Source organism: Spodoptera frugiperda, chromosome 8 (genome assembly GCF_023101765.2).
Source record: "Spodoptera frugiperda isolate SF20-4 chromosome 8, AGI-APGP_CSIRO_Sfru_2.0, whole genome shotgun sequence".
NCBI classification, from domain to species: Eukaryota; Metazoa; Arthropoda; class Insecta; order Lepidoptera; family Noctuidae; genus Spodoptera; species Spodoptera frugiperda.
The window spans coordinates 5,566,251-5,586,958 of NC_064219.1; the positions used below are offsets into that span (position 1 = coordinate 5,566,251).

General features: G+C 35.0%; 1 protein-coding gene across 5 annotated transcripts in view; it reads right to left on the reverse strand.

Annotated features, from left to right (window-relative positions):
- LOC118275465 (hemicentin-1) overlaps nt 1–20,373 on the reverse strand; it is an 84,964-nt gene extending 64,591 nt beyond the window's left edge. For 2 of the 5 annotated variants that reach the window (XM_035593444.2, XM_035593438.2), the window contains exons 1-2: nt 20,048–20,373; nt 1,279–1,581 (exon numbers count right to left, since the gene is read on the reverse strand). In XM_035593444.2, coding sequence (XP_035449337.2) covers nt 1,279–1,369 — 91 coding nt within the window. In that variant the 5' untranslated portion in view covers nt 1,370–1,581; nt 20,048–20,373. The remainder of the gene's footprint in view (nt 1–1,278; nt 1,582–20,047) is intronic. The other 3 variants (XM_035593442.2, XM_035593440.2, XM_035593439.2) reach the window with 3 other exon arrangements.
- Nucleotides 20,374–20,708: the final 335 nt, after the last annotated feature.

The following is a 20,708-nucleotide window of genomic DNA, read 5'->3' on the forward strand; positions in this document are numbered from 1 at the left end:
AATTTACCAATTTTTCCCTTTTAGCCCTCGATTCTGTTATAACAAGATGGCGTTTGTTTTTGTTCTTTAGCCAGGATTGTTTGATGTTTGATAGCCAACGACTGCACAATCCACTAGAGAGTTACAACATTGTTGATGGAATCCGTTGACTAGAATTAGACTTTTGACGTTTCGGCTTTTGACTATACTGCTTTGAGTCGGGAAACAATAATGTTGAAGCGATAAAATTGTGTGTTGGTGATATATTCTAACTTACTACCGTACTCAATCATTTAATGGTTACTTCACTCTCCTTAGCAATTGTATTCAGAACAAAATTATTACTAAGGAATAGTTTAAGTAATCATGAAATGTCTCTTAGTGCGATAGTGAGAGTCATTTAATGATAACTTAACTCAGTCTTTAGCAATTGTTTTCGGAACAAAATCATAAAAAAATTGTTTAAGTAATCATCTCAGTACGGCAGCTAGACATTTAAAAGGTTATCTAAGACAGTTTTTCTAAGAAAGATTCTGAATCATATTTTTTTTATTAAAGATTGATTGACTGAGTGATTAGAAGCAGTTTCGATTCTGAGGTTATTTCGGCTCAGTTATTGAATTGAATTTATTGAAGAGTCTGGAAAAATGTCTAGCTAAAAGGTTTCAGTACTAATCATTAGTCTTTACGAAAATGAAATATGTATGATACTCATCATCATCATCATCAGCCGTGAGACGTCCACTGCTGAACAAAGCTCTCAAAATATGCAGGCTGAAGTGGCAACGAGCAGGCCACGTCGTTAGGAGGACTGATGTATTCTTTTTTATGAAACACCGGTAAACGAGCAGATGTATCACCTGATGGTAAGCAATCGCCGCCGCCCATGGACACTTGAAACAACAGAGGCGTTACAAGTGCGTTGCCGGCTTTTTGGGGGTTAGAAATTTAAGGGTTGTTAGGGGATTGGGGATTGGAAAGAGGGGTAATTGGGCCTCCGGTAACCTCACTCACACAACGAAACAAAACGCAAGCGTTGTTTCACGTCGGTTTTCTGTGAGGCCGTAGTATCACTCCGGTCGAGCCGGCCCATTCGTGCTGAAGCATGGCTCTCCCACACTTAAATATATAAATGATAAATGATAAATGATGATAAATGATAAATGATAAATGATATTTATTTCTGTAAATAGGTCATAAAATAACACTTAAATACATATTGAGGTTGAAGTGGCAATGGGCAGGCAACGTCCATCAGAGAACTGATGTATGATAGTAAATAATGATAAATAGTCTTACCCAGGTCTTCAGCATCCTCGCTCCACTCGCCCTCCTGCGCCCAGCATGCAGCCAGCATCACCAGCAGCCGCAACCACATCACAGAACACATCGCTACCAAACTCCTTTACATGGCACAGACAACGAACACGACCATAGACACCACACACAGACACATTACTCTATAAATTACACTTTATTGACACTGTCCCTGGCATTGTGCCAGTGTTTTATTATTTTTAATAATGTCACTTTTATTGACTCCACCATTTTCGTTTTTAATTAGCTGCAGTTGTCAGGAATCGTCAGTTTGTTTTTATTGGCCTGTTAAAAAAACACAGTAAAAGTTAGTCTTGCAGATAGATAAAAATTTATGTAAGCATTCAACCGAATTTTTAAGTTTGCAGAAATAAAATTGGAGTGTTTTAAAGGTGAAAATAAAGTTAATGCAAGGAAAATTTACATGTAATATCAATATAGCTTTCTATCAATCGCATTGGATTTTTTTTCCTTGCGTATAAACCTTCTCCTAATAATAACAAACTCATAAAAAAGCATTAGTGAAATCGGTTCAGCTGTTCTCAAGATTTGCGCTTAGCAACACATTCAACGATTAAGTTTTACATTACAGATTTACTAAGTACTAAGTATGACAATGTATTTACATGGCAATTAAAAGAAAATTACTTATTACGTGTAGGCGCAGTTATAAAATTAAATGTCCTATTTATAAAATAAACATACGAGTTAAATATTAATGACGTCAATTTAAGGTACTACGTGACGCAAAACTTCCACCTAATAATACTGTTTTGTATTTATAGCGTCATAGTAATGCTTTAAACGTTATTGATACTAAATATAATTATTGTTATCGGCTTACACACGTAACTGTTTGACGAAGAACTCGACAAGTTTCAAGCCATGTTAGAGGTTCATATTCATGAGCTTTATAAATTGATTTAGTATGTCTCACGAAAGTAATAATAAAATTATTGATATTAATATATTTTACTTGATATTTGTCATTTTTAACATTGAAAGCAAAAGCAAGGCAAAAAGTCTAATGACGATTTTAAAAATTACTGTGTCTGCCGTTTATATGGGCCATATTTTCAAATAGGCGTACCCTAAGGTACGTGTCGTAAAGTAATCCTGTACCAGCCTTTAAATGTGTGAATACGGCTTTAACGATCCTTGTCTAGACTAAAATTACGACTAAATCTATTATGGTCTTCTCGTAAGGTTGACAAATGAGTTTCAGATTAAAAATAACATTGACACCTAACTTCAATTAGAAACAGTTACTTCCACGTATAGTAATTAATAGTAAGTTAAATCCAGCCTATTTCCAGCAAACATTTTCGTTTCAAAAATCAAAGGTTGAAAGTTTCGTGGAAAAAGTTCAAAGCGTCGATTAGAACCCGGACTCTAAATATAAACCGCTTACTGTGTTCGAATCTACGAACTATTTCGGGAAGCAGATCTTTGCCAAAACCACCGCGCAGCCTTTGCACGTTCGCTCCGAATCGGAACGAGCATTCGGCCGCCTGTCTCAAACCAATTCAGCTGTCATTCGTTCCTAATAAGGCCCGGAACAAAACGTCGGACATCATTTCCAACGGGAAATTGACTTTCATTCGATTTTTGGTTGTTCTAAAAACGTTGCAAACCAATATTGTAATCTTTTGTTTTGACGCGTCGAAAGGTTTTTATCGAATGAGAAATAACTGAAATGTAACCATTTCTTTTTTTGTGATTGAGTTCTATTCTTTTTCATGTTACTTTTGTAAAAGGTTGAACGTTAAATGGCTTTTCTGTGCAACTGTTGACAATGTTGTGGCTTGTTATTTCTGGACCTGCTTTTAGAACTTGTCAGTAGTCCACACAGTTCACAATCATGAAGGCTTGATGCACAATGCCTATTTTAGTAGATCAGGCATCCGTATCAGACACCGATTGTCTAGTCTTTAGACAATAGAGAGACCATACAATGCATTATATTTACCTATAGGATGGTTTATGTAATCTAATAGTCGTAATTAGTCCAAAACCATTTGATTGCAATGTCACAATGTCGCATCTTTTGAAACTGACGCTAAAAGCTATAAACCCTTTTCCGAATTTCTATACAAATTACAAATACAAATACCATGCCATTACAGGCTTTGTAAACTCGGTTTTTACGTCAACCTTTCTTACTTCCGAAAACTTAAAGAAATTAGTCAAAGGACAAATTCTTAGGAATCCGTCAATTCAGTTCAATGTACGGAAAACTGGTTCTTGGCTCTTATCAATAAGGAAAATTAACCGAGTCTTTACGTTGATAAAGGACTGATAGGTTGATAGATGGAGTAAAATGTTTCGAATAGAAAAAATCGAGCTCAATACTTTGAGTAACCCAAGAATGTAAGAACCCCTGTCGACGACTCATGGTATGACGAATACATGCAAACTACAAATGACAAATGCTTGCATCTTTCTTAGAAAGAAGCAATGAAAACTGTCCACGAATACAAATGGAAATTCCAATATGTTATTTTTGTCAGTGTAGGTATGTCACAATAGATGGTAAATATTATCATGGTAGTTCGCCACATGCATTGAATCTGTACGGAAATATATAAAAAAATGTATATTGTTCTTAATATATTTATTTAATCATAGACATAGCTCATAAGCTAATACGTTACTAGCACTAATACGTTATTCTCCATTCGAAGCTACACTTTGGAACGAGTACCTATCTTCACTGATAGACAAACTGACGGGCAATTCTATTTGATGATTCAAAAGTGCCTGATTTAGAAATTTATTGAACTAAATGCTTTGATTTTGACCTTGAAACAGCAAATGTAGGCCGCCTATCATCAAAGTTGCCCCTACCCTCTCGCCTTGTGTCAGACTCTTACTGACTAAAAACCACCCCGTTCCTTCTCCTGCTTTTCGAGCCGGAGCCCCGGTAAACCCGCTAGGTAGTCCGCAGCTCCGGATCAGGCATCAGCCCTATTGGGCCCCATCTGTGGTGGTCTGATGGCTCTTTGAGGCGCGCGCGGAACGCGACGCGCCGCACGCACGGGTCTGGTTCTGTTCGGGCGGTGAGCTACCCTTGCTCGCCGTCACTTACGGTGGCCGGAGATCGTCTCGGGATCCCCTACGCCCGGAGTGTCTTTCGCGACGGCTGGGGCGTGAGGAGGTTTGTTCTCTCACGCGCCCCGCCTCCTCCTTAGCTAGCATGACTGCTTCGCAGAAGGAGGAGACGGCATCCCAGTCCCTCTCGCTCCGCACCATGGCCTGAACCAGTGCCGGGCGCGAGAGGTCGCCGTCGCCGACCACATCCCTGAGGACTTGGCGGTGCTCAGCCCACGCAGGGCACACCGCCACCGTATGTTCTACCGTGTCCTCCGGGCGGTCCTCACAGTGATGACACCCGGGCGTTTCCTCCCGCCCAATAAGGAACAGGAACCTACCGAAACTCCCATGTCCGGTAAGCACCTGCGTTAGGCGGTAGGTGAGGACGCCGTGGCGCCTCTCTAGCCACTCCTCAAAGAGGGGACTTACCGCTGCGATGACAGCGAGCCCATTCCACTAAACATTTCACCCACAACATATAAACGTCGAAGTATATTCAAGAAAGTGCGTGTCTCTAATTAATTAAAGTATATTGCCGGTCCTCAAAGGAAATCGGTTCGGTCATAACCATTCAAATGACTACTAGAACCACAGCGTCCATGTTCCCGGGCCCTTGTCACAAATATAAAACTTTTGAGGCTTAGTTACGTATATATACGGGTAAATAATGTCTTTTAATCTCTTCTGGAGGTCCTAACCCTTGTCCAGGGGAATAAAAACATTTTCGGGAACGTTAGAACAGTGACGTCACGTTTATTTTTCGATTATGTTTTGTGGTGGACGGCTGAATGTTTAGTAGAGGCTACTTTTGTTCTGTCATGTTATAAACGTTTACTGAATGGGTGCGATTCAGTTTTCACAAGTCTTGTTATAAGTTCACAAGTAACAACAACGCCTTCCTCTCTTCTAATTTACTATTTGCTGTGCCCATCAGGGTCCACGATTGCTACCATGTTATTTATATTACCATCTTATCTTTAAATTGTGGATTTGCAATAAAGAATTATGAATTATGAATTAACCAGTGCTAACCAACAGCCTCTTCCCACCCGAAGAAGGTATGAGCATTAATCACCGCGCTTGCTCAATGCAGGTTGACGAATTCAGACTTTATAAGTTAATTATTTAGAAATTATAATCCCAGGTTTCCTCACGATATTTTCTTTACCCGTTTGTGAGTGTGTCTAGTCATAAAAATCATAGAAAGTACATATAAGTCAAAAAAGTCGTATTGGTACTTGCCGTTGGTAGGTTTCTAACCCACAATCCCATGCATTAGAAGTGGACTCCTAAGCCTCGAGGCCACCACGACATACACTGCATAGATACTTCCTATTTTTTCTAGCAAATATTTTCATAGTCACGTTATTTTACACATTTTACGATAACAATGATAGTGAGTAATAGGGTCTGCTACAGGAGTCATCTTGAACTTGTTGGAGGGACTTGAGGAGAGGTCCCTAACTCTTTGGTCCTTCGAACACCATTTTACCTCACTTTTGGTGAAATAATAGGGTGTAGAGGCGTATATATGTTGTGTATGTAGATATGATAATATGGATATCGTTCAAGGCCAGAAGAAAAAAAGCTCCAAGAAGACAAGTAATTAAATCGGCAAGCAATTAAATCATAAAATTGGTCAAAGTTAACTGATATTGTTGTTTGTACATTGTATTATTATAAGTAAGCTTTAACCACATCTTTGAGAAGAACAAAATATTACGTATGTATTAACGGTTTAATTAATAAGTAATTGTGAATATAATATTCCCAATATTTCAACCGCTTACCTGAAATCTGCTTTGTACTTTGTTTCCTTTGTAAAACATTAAATTTTATTTATCGAAGTGCTTCGAGCAAAAATATTTATTTACACGAGTACTTTCTTATTCCCTTCCCAAGGCTCGTGAAAGCATTATTTCCTATTTAAGTACTGAAACATCTTGTACAAAGCCTCTTTGCTCTTTCAAGCCACCTTCATTTTCCATCTATTTTTAATATTCAATTACCTCCCTTCTATAAATTAGCTATTGTAATTTCGTATTACATTTATTCTGTGCAATATTTCTCTATATACACGCGTGTATTCCACAAGTGTCTGACCCCATACTCAGGACCATACTCTGATAACTTTTTAATAAACATGAATATTGTTCTGTCCCCATAAATCCTGTAACCGACTGTATCGCAAGACAATTTAGTTTATCTCATTTTTTATTGAATATAAAATGGCTGAGTGCGTACCTTCTCTTATCCGATCTGGTTATTTATGGCAGAAGTTTGTTTTTGACCGCCTCACGTACTTTATAGGGCGAACCTTTCTATCCCGAATTGCCAATTGCTATTTGATATATACTTTATGTTGTAACTTTCCGATCTCATATTTCTTGCCATTTTTTTTCGACGTTTTACATGATTGCATTTTGTTTTACAATGGTTTCGGGGAATTGTTCCGGCAAGATGGATTTGGGTCACTGTTTATAGAGTGCTTTTATTTTATAACAATAATAACACCGCAGTTATGATGATAATTCCAGCGAAAACGATTAACATCAGCTTACACGCCGTACACAATTTCTAAAACCCGTAAAGTGAATAGGATTCCAGGTTACATCATTACAAAGGCAAAAACATATTCAATGCGCTGCAAACGGCTTCGGATCCTATTTGCACGATGTAGACACACGGCAATATACATGGCCATTCTCATTCCCGCCCAATATGACAAAAACCGCCAATACAAAAGGGCCGCTCTAAAAAAAAGAATAACGCGCGAGATTACAGTCCTGTTCATTCTAAACCATATCCAGCGATAATGACGGCCTAAGGTCCGGTACGAGCCGTACACACCGCGTGGAATGGGCGCCAATGCTTTGGAAGAACCCTCTTTCGGCCAAACGACAATGCTGAATCTTTTATTAGTTTCGTGAATGGACGGCCAGTTGACATAACCGTCGTCGACATCTGTTGTGATATTACGCCATCTTTTCCAGGGCGTAGTTCCATCGATCCCGGTCGGGAGCCGAATCGACTATTTTTGTGCACGTGGAATATCTGAGAGGCCAGAATTGAATTCGGCTGAATACGTGTAGGCGCCGTATAGGACAGAAAATTGCTGGAATCGGCAGAATACTCGTTCGTACCTACACTGCGTCATCAGTTTATTTGTAATAGATGGCTTGTTGGGACTAGTTTTTATGCGGTCGTTTTTTATTGTTGCATGTGACATGGATGATGTTTTATTAGTTCTGCCGCATTTATTTGTTGGGGTGGATAACTTTGAATATTTTTCGCAATGAAAACTTTCTGCATTCTTTGTCGAGGTAGCATTTTTCTCCTTTTTCTTTGAAGTAGTTCTTCCTTTACAAAAATAACTATAAGGATTTTAAAAGTTGTGTCTCTAAATATCACTTTATATTAAGTTAAGGTGAAATTGAATGCACCTCAACAACCACAATAAGCAAACATTTAACTAGGATCACAGCTAACTCCCTTAGAGTGGTTTCATAATCTGCTTTGGCTAAAAGGATATTCTAGGTATCATAACTCTGTGAATTAAACAAATGTCTCTGGGGAGCGGAGAGCCAACGTTTCCTATCCTCTGGCTCGAGTGGACCCTCTGAGTTGGTCCCCAAAGGACTAATTAGAATAAAAGAGTGTTAAACTTGCTCTAACTGATGGCCGCTTTTGGGCACTGGTTTAGCTACTCCCAGCTCTCTAGGGATAGTCTGAACTTGTCAGGACATGAATATATTATTATTTATACACGAAGCAAGATTTATTGCATGTGTATGTTTCGTTCGTATTTTCTTTAAGTCTTTGACTGCCAATAGAAAACTGTTGAAGGCAAATCCTCCGCTAACGTCGGTCACCGGTGACCACCACGGCGTTCAATGTGTTAATGGGTAGAAATTGCGTTCATTGAGTTAATATTGTTTTTAATTCATGAACTTCTTGGTATTTCGAAACTCTGTTCTGAGAAAAGCACTTAAATCATTTTCTTCTCGAATTTATTTACCAACATAATGATGTAAATACATATTTTTATTACACAATATAATGTAATTAATTGAAGTAAAACATTCAATATTTTTGTATTAAATTACATAGAATAATAAATAAATTACAGATACTTAAAATGAAATGGAAAATATTATTACAAGTTCAAAGAAAGCAAATTGAATTTCGTCTATAGGTAAGTATGCTTCACAGAGATGTGTAATGAGTCGTTTGACTTTAATTCAAAAGTTTTTGCAACTCCCCTTTATCCGACCTTTTCGCGGTAGATTGGCAGAGGTCTGTTTTATTTAAAAGCGTTGGTCATTTATTCAATGTTAAAACACGGAGCGAGGTTACGCGTAATGACTGCCGTCTGGCTTGAGGAAAACCTGGTCTCGAGTGAGTAAACGGTTTTTGGTACAAGATTACGTTAGAAGTCTCTTTTTCGAAAGTGATTTTGTATGGTTGTGAGTTAATATTCTTAAAACCAGCTCAAACATATGTTCAAATCAATGCAAAGCAAAACAAACCTTATCTCAAACGGAAAGCATTATAAGAGTTTCCGGCTTCCAATAAAATATTTAACATCAGACAACCGTTCGACGCCATATCACCGAGTGGAACATTTTATTTTCTGCTCAGGGGAAATTCGACAGCCGTAAAATAAGCCGCTAAGCAAATCTGTCATGACGTCATTAAACGGCTGGCCACCAGGATTATTTTTATTTCTTGCCCAAGATTTATTTTCCTTAGATTAGCATTCCTCTTATTTATGCTAATGTAATTTTAATGGCGCCGCCTTTTTCGGCTAATTTCATTTCACGAAAAACTCCCTGGATTTGTTTTAAACCTTGGCTTATTAAGATGGTTCTGGTGACGATTCTACTTTAATAAAATTTGAATTATCGGTTTAATTAAGCTTGAGACAACTAAATTTCCTTATCTTTCCATATTATTTCGTTTGGGGTGAACGGGTCATTAAGTCCAGAAATCCTTTATTGTAATGGCCTCGTATAATTATGTGGCTATCTTTTAATTGAATTTGGATTTTCGTTGTAGGTAAAGCGAAGAATGGAGAAGTAGGAGGTCGTAATAAGTGAGCGCTGCAGTGTGGTGAGTCACGAACGTTTGTATCGGGAAATTCGGATTGAAAGAAATTCTGTGTAGTCGTGTGGCGGGCTGACACGAACAAACAGTGGCGTGCGGAGCGGGCCCGGGGTAATTGTCTTCATCTTCTACCACGAGCATTTGTTTACAACTCGAAACGTTAAGTGACGAACCCAAACGACAGGGACGCACGACACGTCACTCACCACGAACCGCTCCAACGGTTTATACTTGGAAATAAAATACCACATTTGACTGCCAGACGTACTTTTTGAGACTTAAGTCAACCCTATCAAAAGTTTAGACAAACAAGTCTCAAACGTGACTCTAAAACCCTTTTAGACTTAAATTAAAATTCTTGATCTTAGGCTTAGTTTCATTTGAATATTAATTACTGCTTAAACAATACTGTCACGTAGATTTTTGAGTATCTTACATATTTGTTAACTACTGAAGTTTTTAGATTAAAACTTTTCTTATGGATTGTTTTATTATTATTTACGTTTATTCTGCGAATGGGTAAATAGATTTGTATGAATAAAATACTTACAAATATTATCCAATTATGTTTTAAGCTTAATAATAATGGGTATGAATTTATCGAGAATAATTATAAATTAGAATCCGTATTACCAATGAGAACTCCATCTCTCAATACCATTTATTTAGCATAACAAAATACCAAGTTATTCTCAGAAACGGTAGGTATTCTGTTCATTTATGGGTAGATAAGTTATTATGTACTTAGTGCAGTAAGTTTAGCGAAATAGAACCTTGTGTAATAATCGTTATGTCAGTTTTTCCCAAAGTAGTAGGCAGAGTGTGCATACTATGTAGCTGTCACTTTTACCTATAGTAGGTAAATACCCGTGTAATATACACAAACTTATTGCCATAGGCCATGCATTGGACACAATACTAGAATTTGTTCTGTTCTAATAGAATGTTATTTTCAGAAATCGAAAATCTCATAAAGGTCTGCAACGTATCTGTGACTCCTATGGTGTTGCGGGTAAACCTCGGTGGAACTGAATGCTTACCATTAGATGACGAGGTTGCTCGTTTCCATAAAAAAAAATACTTGACAAACGAAACATTGATCACAAAAAAACAATGACTTCAGGATTATGGAAGGAAATCAGTCAAAGATTTTTCGAATTCCTTTCATATTATTTCAAAGTCATGCATTCGTTGTGGTAACCACGGCACGCTTTGCATGATAGGTATCATTCTTTACCTTACTTCCGCGGTCATAAAACTATAATATACAGGATGGGTTATAAATATATGAAATAATATTAGGTATTGTGCTATTGAAGTATATCTTAGTTAAAAGTTTTTAGAATACTATGATATGAAATAAAATCATTTATATAAATACTAGCAATCCACCCCAGCTTCGTATGGGTGCAATGATGCATGTATTATACATAAGAACCATTATCTTGAAACACTCTATCCATTAATAAAACACATCAAAATCCTTTGCTTAGTTTTAAAGATGTATATAAAGGAACACAGGGACAGAGAAATACTTTGTTTTATACTACATATGTAGTGATTTTAACGACAACCCTATCCTATATATACAGCTATACTAACAGATGTAGCTAAAAGGCCTCGCCCCTTTAAAGCCATATCGTGGGAACAATGTCATCAGCGGAAAATTACTCGTATCAGTATAAATATTTAATGCAAAATAATTATAAAACCGTTACACATATTGAACTCATTACCGGTGCAATAGATTTGCAACATCAATGCTATTGCATATTGAATTTATAATTTCGTATTAGTTTTTGCCAGTGGCTTTGCCCGCGTGCCTATGAGATTAAAAGTATCCTATTACCTAAGTCGGCTCATACCTTGTCTGTATACTAAATTTCATCAAAATCCGTTCAATAGTTTTAGCCTGATTGACGGACAAACATCCAAACAAACAAACTTTCACATTTATACTATAATAGTGTGATTTCTGACACAAGCTGTATATGTATATCGATTACTTGCGAAACTTTTACCGAGTAGATTTATGTAAGGAAGTTATTCAGCAACACGTGATGTACCTCACGGTCGATGTGTTTCATGGCTGAATGTTTGAGCTATTTATGGAATTGTGATTAGTGTTTTGTAATAGGTATGGTGTTATATGTTTGGGCACTATTTTTGGGCTTTGAATTATTAGAAGGGATCCAAGTGTACATTGAGCACTGTTGCAATTCAATTAATAAAGATTTTTTTTAAAGGGGGTTAAATGTCCAATGTTTCGCCAATGGTTCTCCCGCCTTGAGCGAGACGAGAAAAGTGTAAGACTCTTACTGACTAAAAACCACCCCGTTCCTACAGCTGTATTGAGTCTAGTAATGTAATTTGGAGCTGAGCTATAGGATTTTTCTTCAACGTAAGGAAATTAGACTTTGTTTTTTTCTTTAGTCTTAACTTCCCTATCATTATTATCATCAGCTAGAAGACGTCCACTGTTGAACAAAGGCCTTCCTCTTTGTCCTTCACGTAGAACGACAAGCCACCACCTGTATCCACTAGCTCTCCGCGACTCTGCCTTCTCAATAGCATGACAATTTTCTTGCGCTTACCTCGAATTTTGTACTACTAATATCCTCGATTAGTTGTTTATTTATACCTGGCTCCTGTGTTTATCAACAACAAACAGCTCTTCGTCATTCCTTAAACTTTACAACGAAATGGAATAGGCAATAAAACTTGTTTTAATTTTATTGATTTCCAAAGCCTTTTCATTTCCATACATTGTATTGTATTGGAGGGCTCGTAAACAAAATGCCGTTAAAATGCAAACCAAATTGTCATGGATCGTTTCTACGGGCGACACCTTGATTGCAAGCTACAACCCCCTTGTTACCCCCTCCCCTCTCTATAAATTTCCCTGACGGGTGCTTAGTGTTTTATTCCAATCAAAATGATTATAGGCGATTTGGTGCGATGGGTTTTTATTATTCAGATTTTTTTGAACCGTTTTTTTTTCGTATATCGCTGTTGCTTTTGTGTTGATTTTTTAGAAGTGACAGTTTTTTTAAGTAGAGTAGTTTTAAGGTTATGGTATAAATTAACGAGACGATAAGTCTTGACAATTATTATCAGAGTGATTATAATTCAGAAGTAAGTATATCAATTATGGAAAAGTAATGTCTATACTGAATAATATGATATTTTTATAGACTTTTAAACTATTCAGGCTTTTCTCCATTAATGATACATGATTAACTGATTTTTAGTTAATTTAGGAATGATTTGATTGTAATTTAGTTTTTAAGGAATATGTTGTGAAACTTATGAGATAGTTTACTGATCAAAATATAAATTATGCTACTTTTTATCTCTATATTATTATACCAATAAGATACCAACAAGAGAGAATAATTTCAAATTTCACGCTTGCAAAATGCAGAAACCTATTATAGTTGTTAATAAATTATTAGTTATAGTTTGATAATTTTGTTAATAACGTTTGCATTGCAATGTATTTTCATTGGAAAACTAGGAACTATTACCTCAAATAGAATAATGTTATTAAATATCTACATACCTACATATGTTTGATCTAATTCTATCTATCCATTAGTGCGAACTATGCGCTAATGCACTGTGTACAAATGCCTTTATATTAATATGAGAATTGGCTGTTGTTTCAATATTAGTAACTATATTATAGTAACATGTTAGTATAATAATTGTTAAATGGATTTTCATTTACTGTTGTTTAGTTAAAAGCTTTAACTAGAAATAGGAAATTATTACGTAATCCGCGTAGGTACAGAAACTAATTTGTTTACATTATGACTCTTCATCTCAAAATCACACACATACAACGTTTACAAAAATATTTCATTTTGACGTGAAACATAGACAAGCTCATAAATAGAATTCGCATTTTTAATATTACTATTAAGATCTTTTTTGTAATAAGTCCATTCATTGTTACAAGGTTCTAATAGTGTAACGGTAAATAAAGAAAGAAGTTCTTTGTGTCCAATCACTGTCACTGTCAAATATTGAACGTCCAATGGTGGGACACTAGCTAATTTCCTATTGGACGAAAAATGAGACGTTTATACCAGCGCCACCTGGTGAGCAAACATATAGTAGCCTAAAATTAAAAAAAAGCTATAATACATGTTATATAATCTGTGAAAATCTTTAGCCCTCTTAGCAACAAACAAAAAAAGAATTGTAGAATGAATGTGAATAATTAAATTTTCTTTCCAATTCAGAAACAGAGTTAAGAGTTCAAAAACATTTTTGAATTTCTGAAACACATTAAATATTTAATGCTACCTTGCGTTTTCATCCGATTCAATTGTTCTGAAGTTTAAATAAATACGAACTTTGTTGTACACAGAGTAACAAAATTCCAAGATGGCGCATGTGAGTGGCGGGAAAAGACGTTAATTTAAAATTGAACGCGGATTGGAACTTTTGATTTTTATTTTAAATGAAGAAGTTTGGGCTAGGAAGTATGGATTCTAAGAAAGAATACGTATAAAGTAAATGAAAAATATGTTTGAAAATAGTTGAAAGTTTAGTTCAAGTATATTTCTTTACGCAACTTCTTTTTCTTTGAAACGGCCAGCGTTGGAAGTGTTTTTTCTTTTTTTTCTATGTTTTTTATTAGAAATTATAGCTAAACAAGATCCGTAAGTAAATTCTATTACCATCTTCTTAACCTAAAGAAAAAAAAAATGATTAGGATAAAAGCACCATTACCGAGAAATTACTTTTTCTTTCATACGTAATCCTTTTTTTCGGAAGCAACATAAAAAATAAGGATTGATATCTCCCTACTTACCTGATGATAACAAAGTGATGAATAAACCTACAAATGCAATGTAATATCTTTTGGCAGATAAGCTTGCCGTATTACCTATAGGGAAAACCGAGGTAGGCAGAATGATTAAGCCAATAATAAGTAAATCTCGTATATCGGCGGGTAAAATAGGATGAATCGGCTTTCAGGCTCAAGGAAGTGTCGATTTTAGGAAAATATATTTCAAACGAAATAGGGTAGAACAAGAGGGAATTCTGTTCTAATAATAATATATTAATATTATAAACTAGCTTTCCGCCCGCGACTCCGTCCGCGCGGATGTCGGTATTTGCGTGGAAGTTTTATTTCTCCATTTTGTGAGGTTTGTGTCAGAAAAAGTAACATTCTGTGCTATTTATTCTTTTAATATTTTCAATGTACAGAATTGACACTTCTACAGATTTGTTATAATATGATGAATGAATGATGAATGAATGAATGCACTAATGAATGAATGTATGTATGAGAGTGTTATAAACGTAAGAGTAGACAAATATAATCAGAAAGCTCCAAACTGCTAAGCTATCGGGAGTTATACGTGTTATGTGAGTCAACCATAAGAGATAGACATTTGCTGTCGTGGAATATTTTTTAAACAATTTTAAAGAGAACATTTCCGTCATACATGATTTCAGTGTAGCTTTAACCATTAAAGCTGCACACGCGACGGAAGCTTAAAAATGGAGTAAGTTCTCCTGTTTTCCCAACATTTCCCTTCACTGCTCTGCTCCTATTAATCGTAGCGTGATGAAAAGTATACTATAACCTGCCCAGGATAATAAGGTATAATTGTACCAAGTTTCATCGAAATCTGTCGAGTGGTTTTTGTTTCTATAAAGAACATACAGACAGACAGACAGACAGACAGACAGACAGACAGACAGACAGACAGACAGACAGACAGACAGACAGACAGACAGACAGACAGACAGACAGACAAAATTTTTTCTGATTGCATTTTTGGCGTCAGTATCGATCACTAATCACCCGCTGATAGTTATTTTGGAAATATATTTCATGTACAGAATTGACCTCTCTACAGATTTATTATAAGTATAGATAAATATTTGCTTTACGGAGGTTGTGTCAGAAAAAGTAAATTGATGATATTAAATTGATTGAGAAATATTTTTAGATTTCTATTTTGATGTTGGTATCATTGAACATTAACTACTTTTTGAATGAAATCTTACAAATAGTTAATTTGTATATTTTTTTATGGGATTAGCTGATAAACGGATTGCCTGATGATAAGCAATTGCTGCCGCGTATGAAACTTCATTCGCACAACGAAACGCAACGCCGTGGTATCACTCTGGTCGAAGCGGCCCATTCGTGCCGAAGCATGGCTCTCCCACGCTTAAAATTGTGCAGTTTTATCAAGTGATTTTTGTCAAGTCTATATTTCTATTGTTCCTTTAAATATTGGTCTAAAAGTCAAAGGCAAAGGATTTATTTTAACTAAACCATTGTAGCTTCCTTTGAAACGTCAACAAATAAATAGTCTGTTAGTTTGTCCGTCAGTGAAACTACATAGATGCTCGTTCCAAAGGTGTAGCTTCGAATGGAGAAGAATAAAAACTCCATTCGTTACCCTTTTAAAAATATATAAATTTGTTTTATAATCATTTGATTTGTTCAATCCAAGATTGTAGATCGACTTACTACACCCGCGTGAAGAGTAGAGATTGTGTCAAATATTTTCTACTCCGCCGTCATTGTCACCATTACAATTTCCATAGCTTCATGTTCCAGGTACATAATTGCTTTGAAATGGACGTATAAATAACTATCATAGCTTGTACATTAAGTAATTTTACTTGTTACTTTGATTGGACATCGATAATGACGAATTTTGTCTAACAATGGATAGTTGATCCTTATATTATATGTATGTATAAGCTATATAGAATAGCTCGTCGTGTTGTTGGACTGTACTCTAAATTGTTGTTTCGGGTCTGGGTATCAAAACAGGAAAAATCCTATTATGAGGAAACTTTAACAAAAAACGAAAAAGAAATGGGTAGATGCTGCCCTGCTTACCCGTTTAGGGCACCTAATCCTTCCTACTTAACCTAGCATCTATGTTAAATGATTTTAGTTCGTATTGTTATAACTTTGAATCATATTCTTGCTACAGCATACCATAGTGTTACTATAAAGTTCAAATTGGTCATACCATCATCGACAGCCTATAAGTGCCCACTTCTAAGCAAAGGCCTCTTCTTACACCACCCTTGCTTATACCGATTTGGCAGTTATTACTGAATATACCTAATCATGGTAAAGTGTTCATACTTATTTTAATGAGCTTTAATCTATACTAACGTGCGTTTTATATAAAGGCTGAATTTTAATAACCAAGAGGCACACGCGTCGACAAATATCAACTTTATCATTTGCCAATAAAATCGAAATTTCATTAAAAAAAGAATTCGATCAAAATGAGTAACTTAATACGCAAGTTATATCAACCTAGTTACCGGTGTTGGCAAATTTAAACTTTACTTTCATTAAAGTAAAGACCAAAATCGATTAAAGATATTCTACAAAAAGGGGTAGGTTGGTATAGTGATACGGTGTGACCACAATTCGTCAGTGTTACAATAAATAATGACGATGTATTTCCATTATCTATATTGTGTTGTAATGGAAGCCGGTATCAGTTACTATTATTGTGGCCAGTCAATGAAAGATTGGCTTTACAAATATAAAAGTAGTTTCTGGGTCATTGTTCATGATATTTCTGTAATTTACTTTAAGACCCACGTGAAGCATTGCTTGCGTTGTTTTGTTGTGTGAGTGAGGTTACCAGAGGCCCAATTTCCTACCTTCCCAATCCTCCCAATCCTCGATTCCCCAACAACCCTTAAATTCCTAACCCCCAAAAGGCTGTGCAATGCACTTGTAGAGGCTTTTGGTCAGCAGTGGCCACTTATATGATGTTGATGTGATGATGTGTAAAGAATATTAATTTTTGCATTTTGAATTTATAATATTACTCGGATAGTATAACAGATAGGCTATGATATGGCTAGGCTAGAAAAAAACCTATGAATGGCCCAACACCGCATATATATTTGGACACAGAGTTTCTAAAATTAGGATTTAATCAATTAGTGTACCTAATCCTAATCCTAGGTTGAATCCTCGGAGTATTGAATTTGAAAACTCTTGCTCAGAAATTGCGTTTTAACCAATATGCAGTTATCAACGCATTTACATCGATTTCAGTTACGCGTACCTTTATTTTTATAGTAAACCAATTTTTCTGTTTAGAGTCATTCTAGGAAATCCTTCTAAAAAGTATTTGTTGAAAAAAAATACTGCTAAAATCCGTTTGATATTTGGTAACTGTAAAACTATTAATTGAAAAGCGATTCCTGTAATTTTTTGTAGAATCAAATCAGCCAGTAATATTACATTGTTGACATATTATACTATATGCATATATTTTTTTCATATACATAATTATATTGTAGGTTTATTGATTTTTTTTTCTTTTGTAGTGAGTACATAACAGAAATACCTAATATAGTATAAGTTAACAGTATTAAATTTTCGCAAATAAAACTAATGAGAATTAAATCTAAAACAATGCATAAAAATTAACGTATATTATATACAATATACATTAATCCCAGTTTATATAAATCCCAATCCCCGATTCCCCAACAACCCTTAAATTCCTAACCCCCAAAAGGTTGTAACGCCTCTGGTGTTTCAAGTGTCCATGGGCGGCGGTGATTGCTTACCATCAGGTGATCCGTCTACTCGTTTACCGGCTTTTTCCATAAAGTAAAATAATACATAAAGCAAAGTAGCATTCATATTTGTACAATATAAAGTTCCATTTATAAAAAAAAAATCTGTTCAAAATTTGAAATAAATAAAATCAACCTAACAAAATTCCGTTACAACATCTTATAAAAAACTATGCAAATATCGTCATTTAAGAAGCTACCAGTCTACCACCATATTGAATATGCTTCGCGATAGCTTGGAGATAAGCCTTGCTCTTGATACAATAAATAATAAGTTTTCTTTTAGTGAGAATAACTTGAAACAATATTGAATGTACCATACCATATTACTTCTTATATTTTCAGAAAGAAATTCTATTTGAGGTAATCTCCGAAACTGTTTAGCCGGCTGAGTGGGCAAGACACCTATTATACCTAAAGCTGCTTTGTAAACACCTACCCTTATCTATGTATATAGAAAACAAAAAGAGAATAGTTTTACGTTTTTCCACGAATCAATCCTTATTGATTTCGACTTTGGATGATTCTTTTTTTCATAAATCGTTTCGATGAGATTCTTTGTTTATTTTATACTAGCGACCCGCCCCAGCTTCGCATTGGTGCAATGGTAATATATTACGCATGTATTATACATATAAACCTTCCTCCTGATCTATCTATTAAAACAAACCACTTCAAAATCTGTTTCGTAGTTTTAAAGATTAAAGTATATATACAAAAGGACATAGGTATAGGAAAGCGACTTTGTTTCATACTATGTAGTGATGTGGTGACAAATAAAAGAACATATTTGTTTCTTGCCGTGGGTGTCACAAGACCCTTCTAAGGGACTACGTATCCATACATGAAAGAGATCAAACAGCACAACAACGTGCCTGCCAAGCGTGAAGTTTGTTTTCTTAATTACTGTTCAATATCTTCGTAATAAACCACGTGTAAGTTTAAGTATAGCAAGTATAAATTGTAAGGGAGGTTAGCCAAAGTAAAGTATATAGGTACCTATGTAAAATGTAGGCATTTTAAATTATGTTGTTAGAAATACATACTGTATGATATTACAACAATTTTATTTCATTCTGCCAGCGACTTCAACCGCGTTTCCATAGGCTATAAAGTATATCCTATCACTCAACTCAGCTCATATCTTGTCTGTATACCAAATTTCATCAACATCCGATCAGTAGTTCAAGCGTGATATACGGACAAACATCCAAACATTCAAACAAGCAAACATTCACATTTATAATATTAGTGTGATTTAGTTAATTTAAAATATTTTTAGATAGATAAGTTTAGGGCACGATGGGGCTTGCGTAGCCTACTAGTTAAAAGCTTCTAAAATAAAATAGATATAAAAAAAGAAATACATACTAGATTTAAAAAATCGTAGAAGATTTCATCTAAAATCATCGAACCATAAGAGTATTATTTTTTACACAGAGCTTTAATCGGTAAAAGCGTAACTTTATTGAAATAAAACATTAAAAATAAAATATAGTATGTAGTACTCATGTGTAAAATTAAACTGACACTGAACAACCAGGTTGATGACACCTGATATCAATTAAAAATTTAAAACGTATCAATTAGTTACGAGAATTCCTCTTTACTGCTATTTATTTATAACAATATAATATTTTTTATCAATAAATAACAATGAACAGGTATTTATTTTCCAAATAAACAGAATTAGCATTCGAAATATAAGATATTTGATAATTAAATTTATTAAAGAATATGTTTACATGCTATTCATGTGAATTATGTTATATTTAAACAATTTATTTAATTCAGAACGCTTGAATTTTAAATCCTAGGCGATTAACAAATAAATATTGTTACATTTTAAATGTAATTGTTTCTGAATGATTTTTGTATTAAAAATATGTTTATAAATTAAAATAAGTTGAAATAAATCACTCTTTCAAAATTAATATTAATTACGTACCTATAACTGTAAACGTTGCACTCCAAATACAATACAAACGACAATCAATTTTAAAATACAAACAAAAATATGATACAAATTTTCTTTAAGCTTTCGATTTAAAAATAAAACAAAAATAAGGAAGTATATTCAATTTTCTTTCCCCATTTTATAAACTTGAGAATCACACTGTTAATTAAAAAAACTAATTAAAAAGAAAATGGTAGACTTGGTTCAACAGGTGAAGAATATTTACGTCACAGCACAGATTAAAATAGTCGGTTATATTATTGAGTGTCAAACGCGCGCGCCTCGCCGGCTCGGGGTAACACGGCCATTCGCGAGTAGCTGCGAACGAGCACTGATTCGACATTGGACGATGTTTTCCAAAGGTGAGGATATCGCGCACCCTCGGCCACTTTCGGCAGCCTTCGGGTAACTCATCTCGATTCGATTGTTGAAAGTAACATTTTTCGAATTTAAATTGTTTACAAAAAAGAACATTTTAAATTAAATTCCTTTTCCAAAATTCGAATGTGTAATTTTTGTGCCTTTTTTTTCTTTTAGGTGAAATGTGCAACGAAACTTTTTGCCATCCTACATTTACAAAAATGCTTTCACTATGATGAATTGTGTTAATTTAAAAGTAACGATACATTTTCTGTAAATAGTAAGTTTTTCT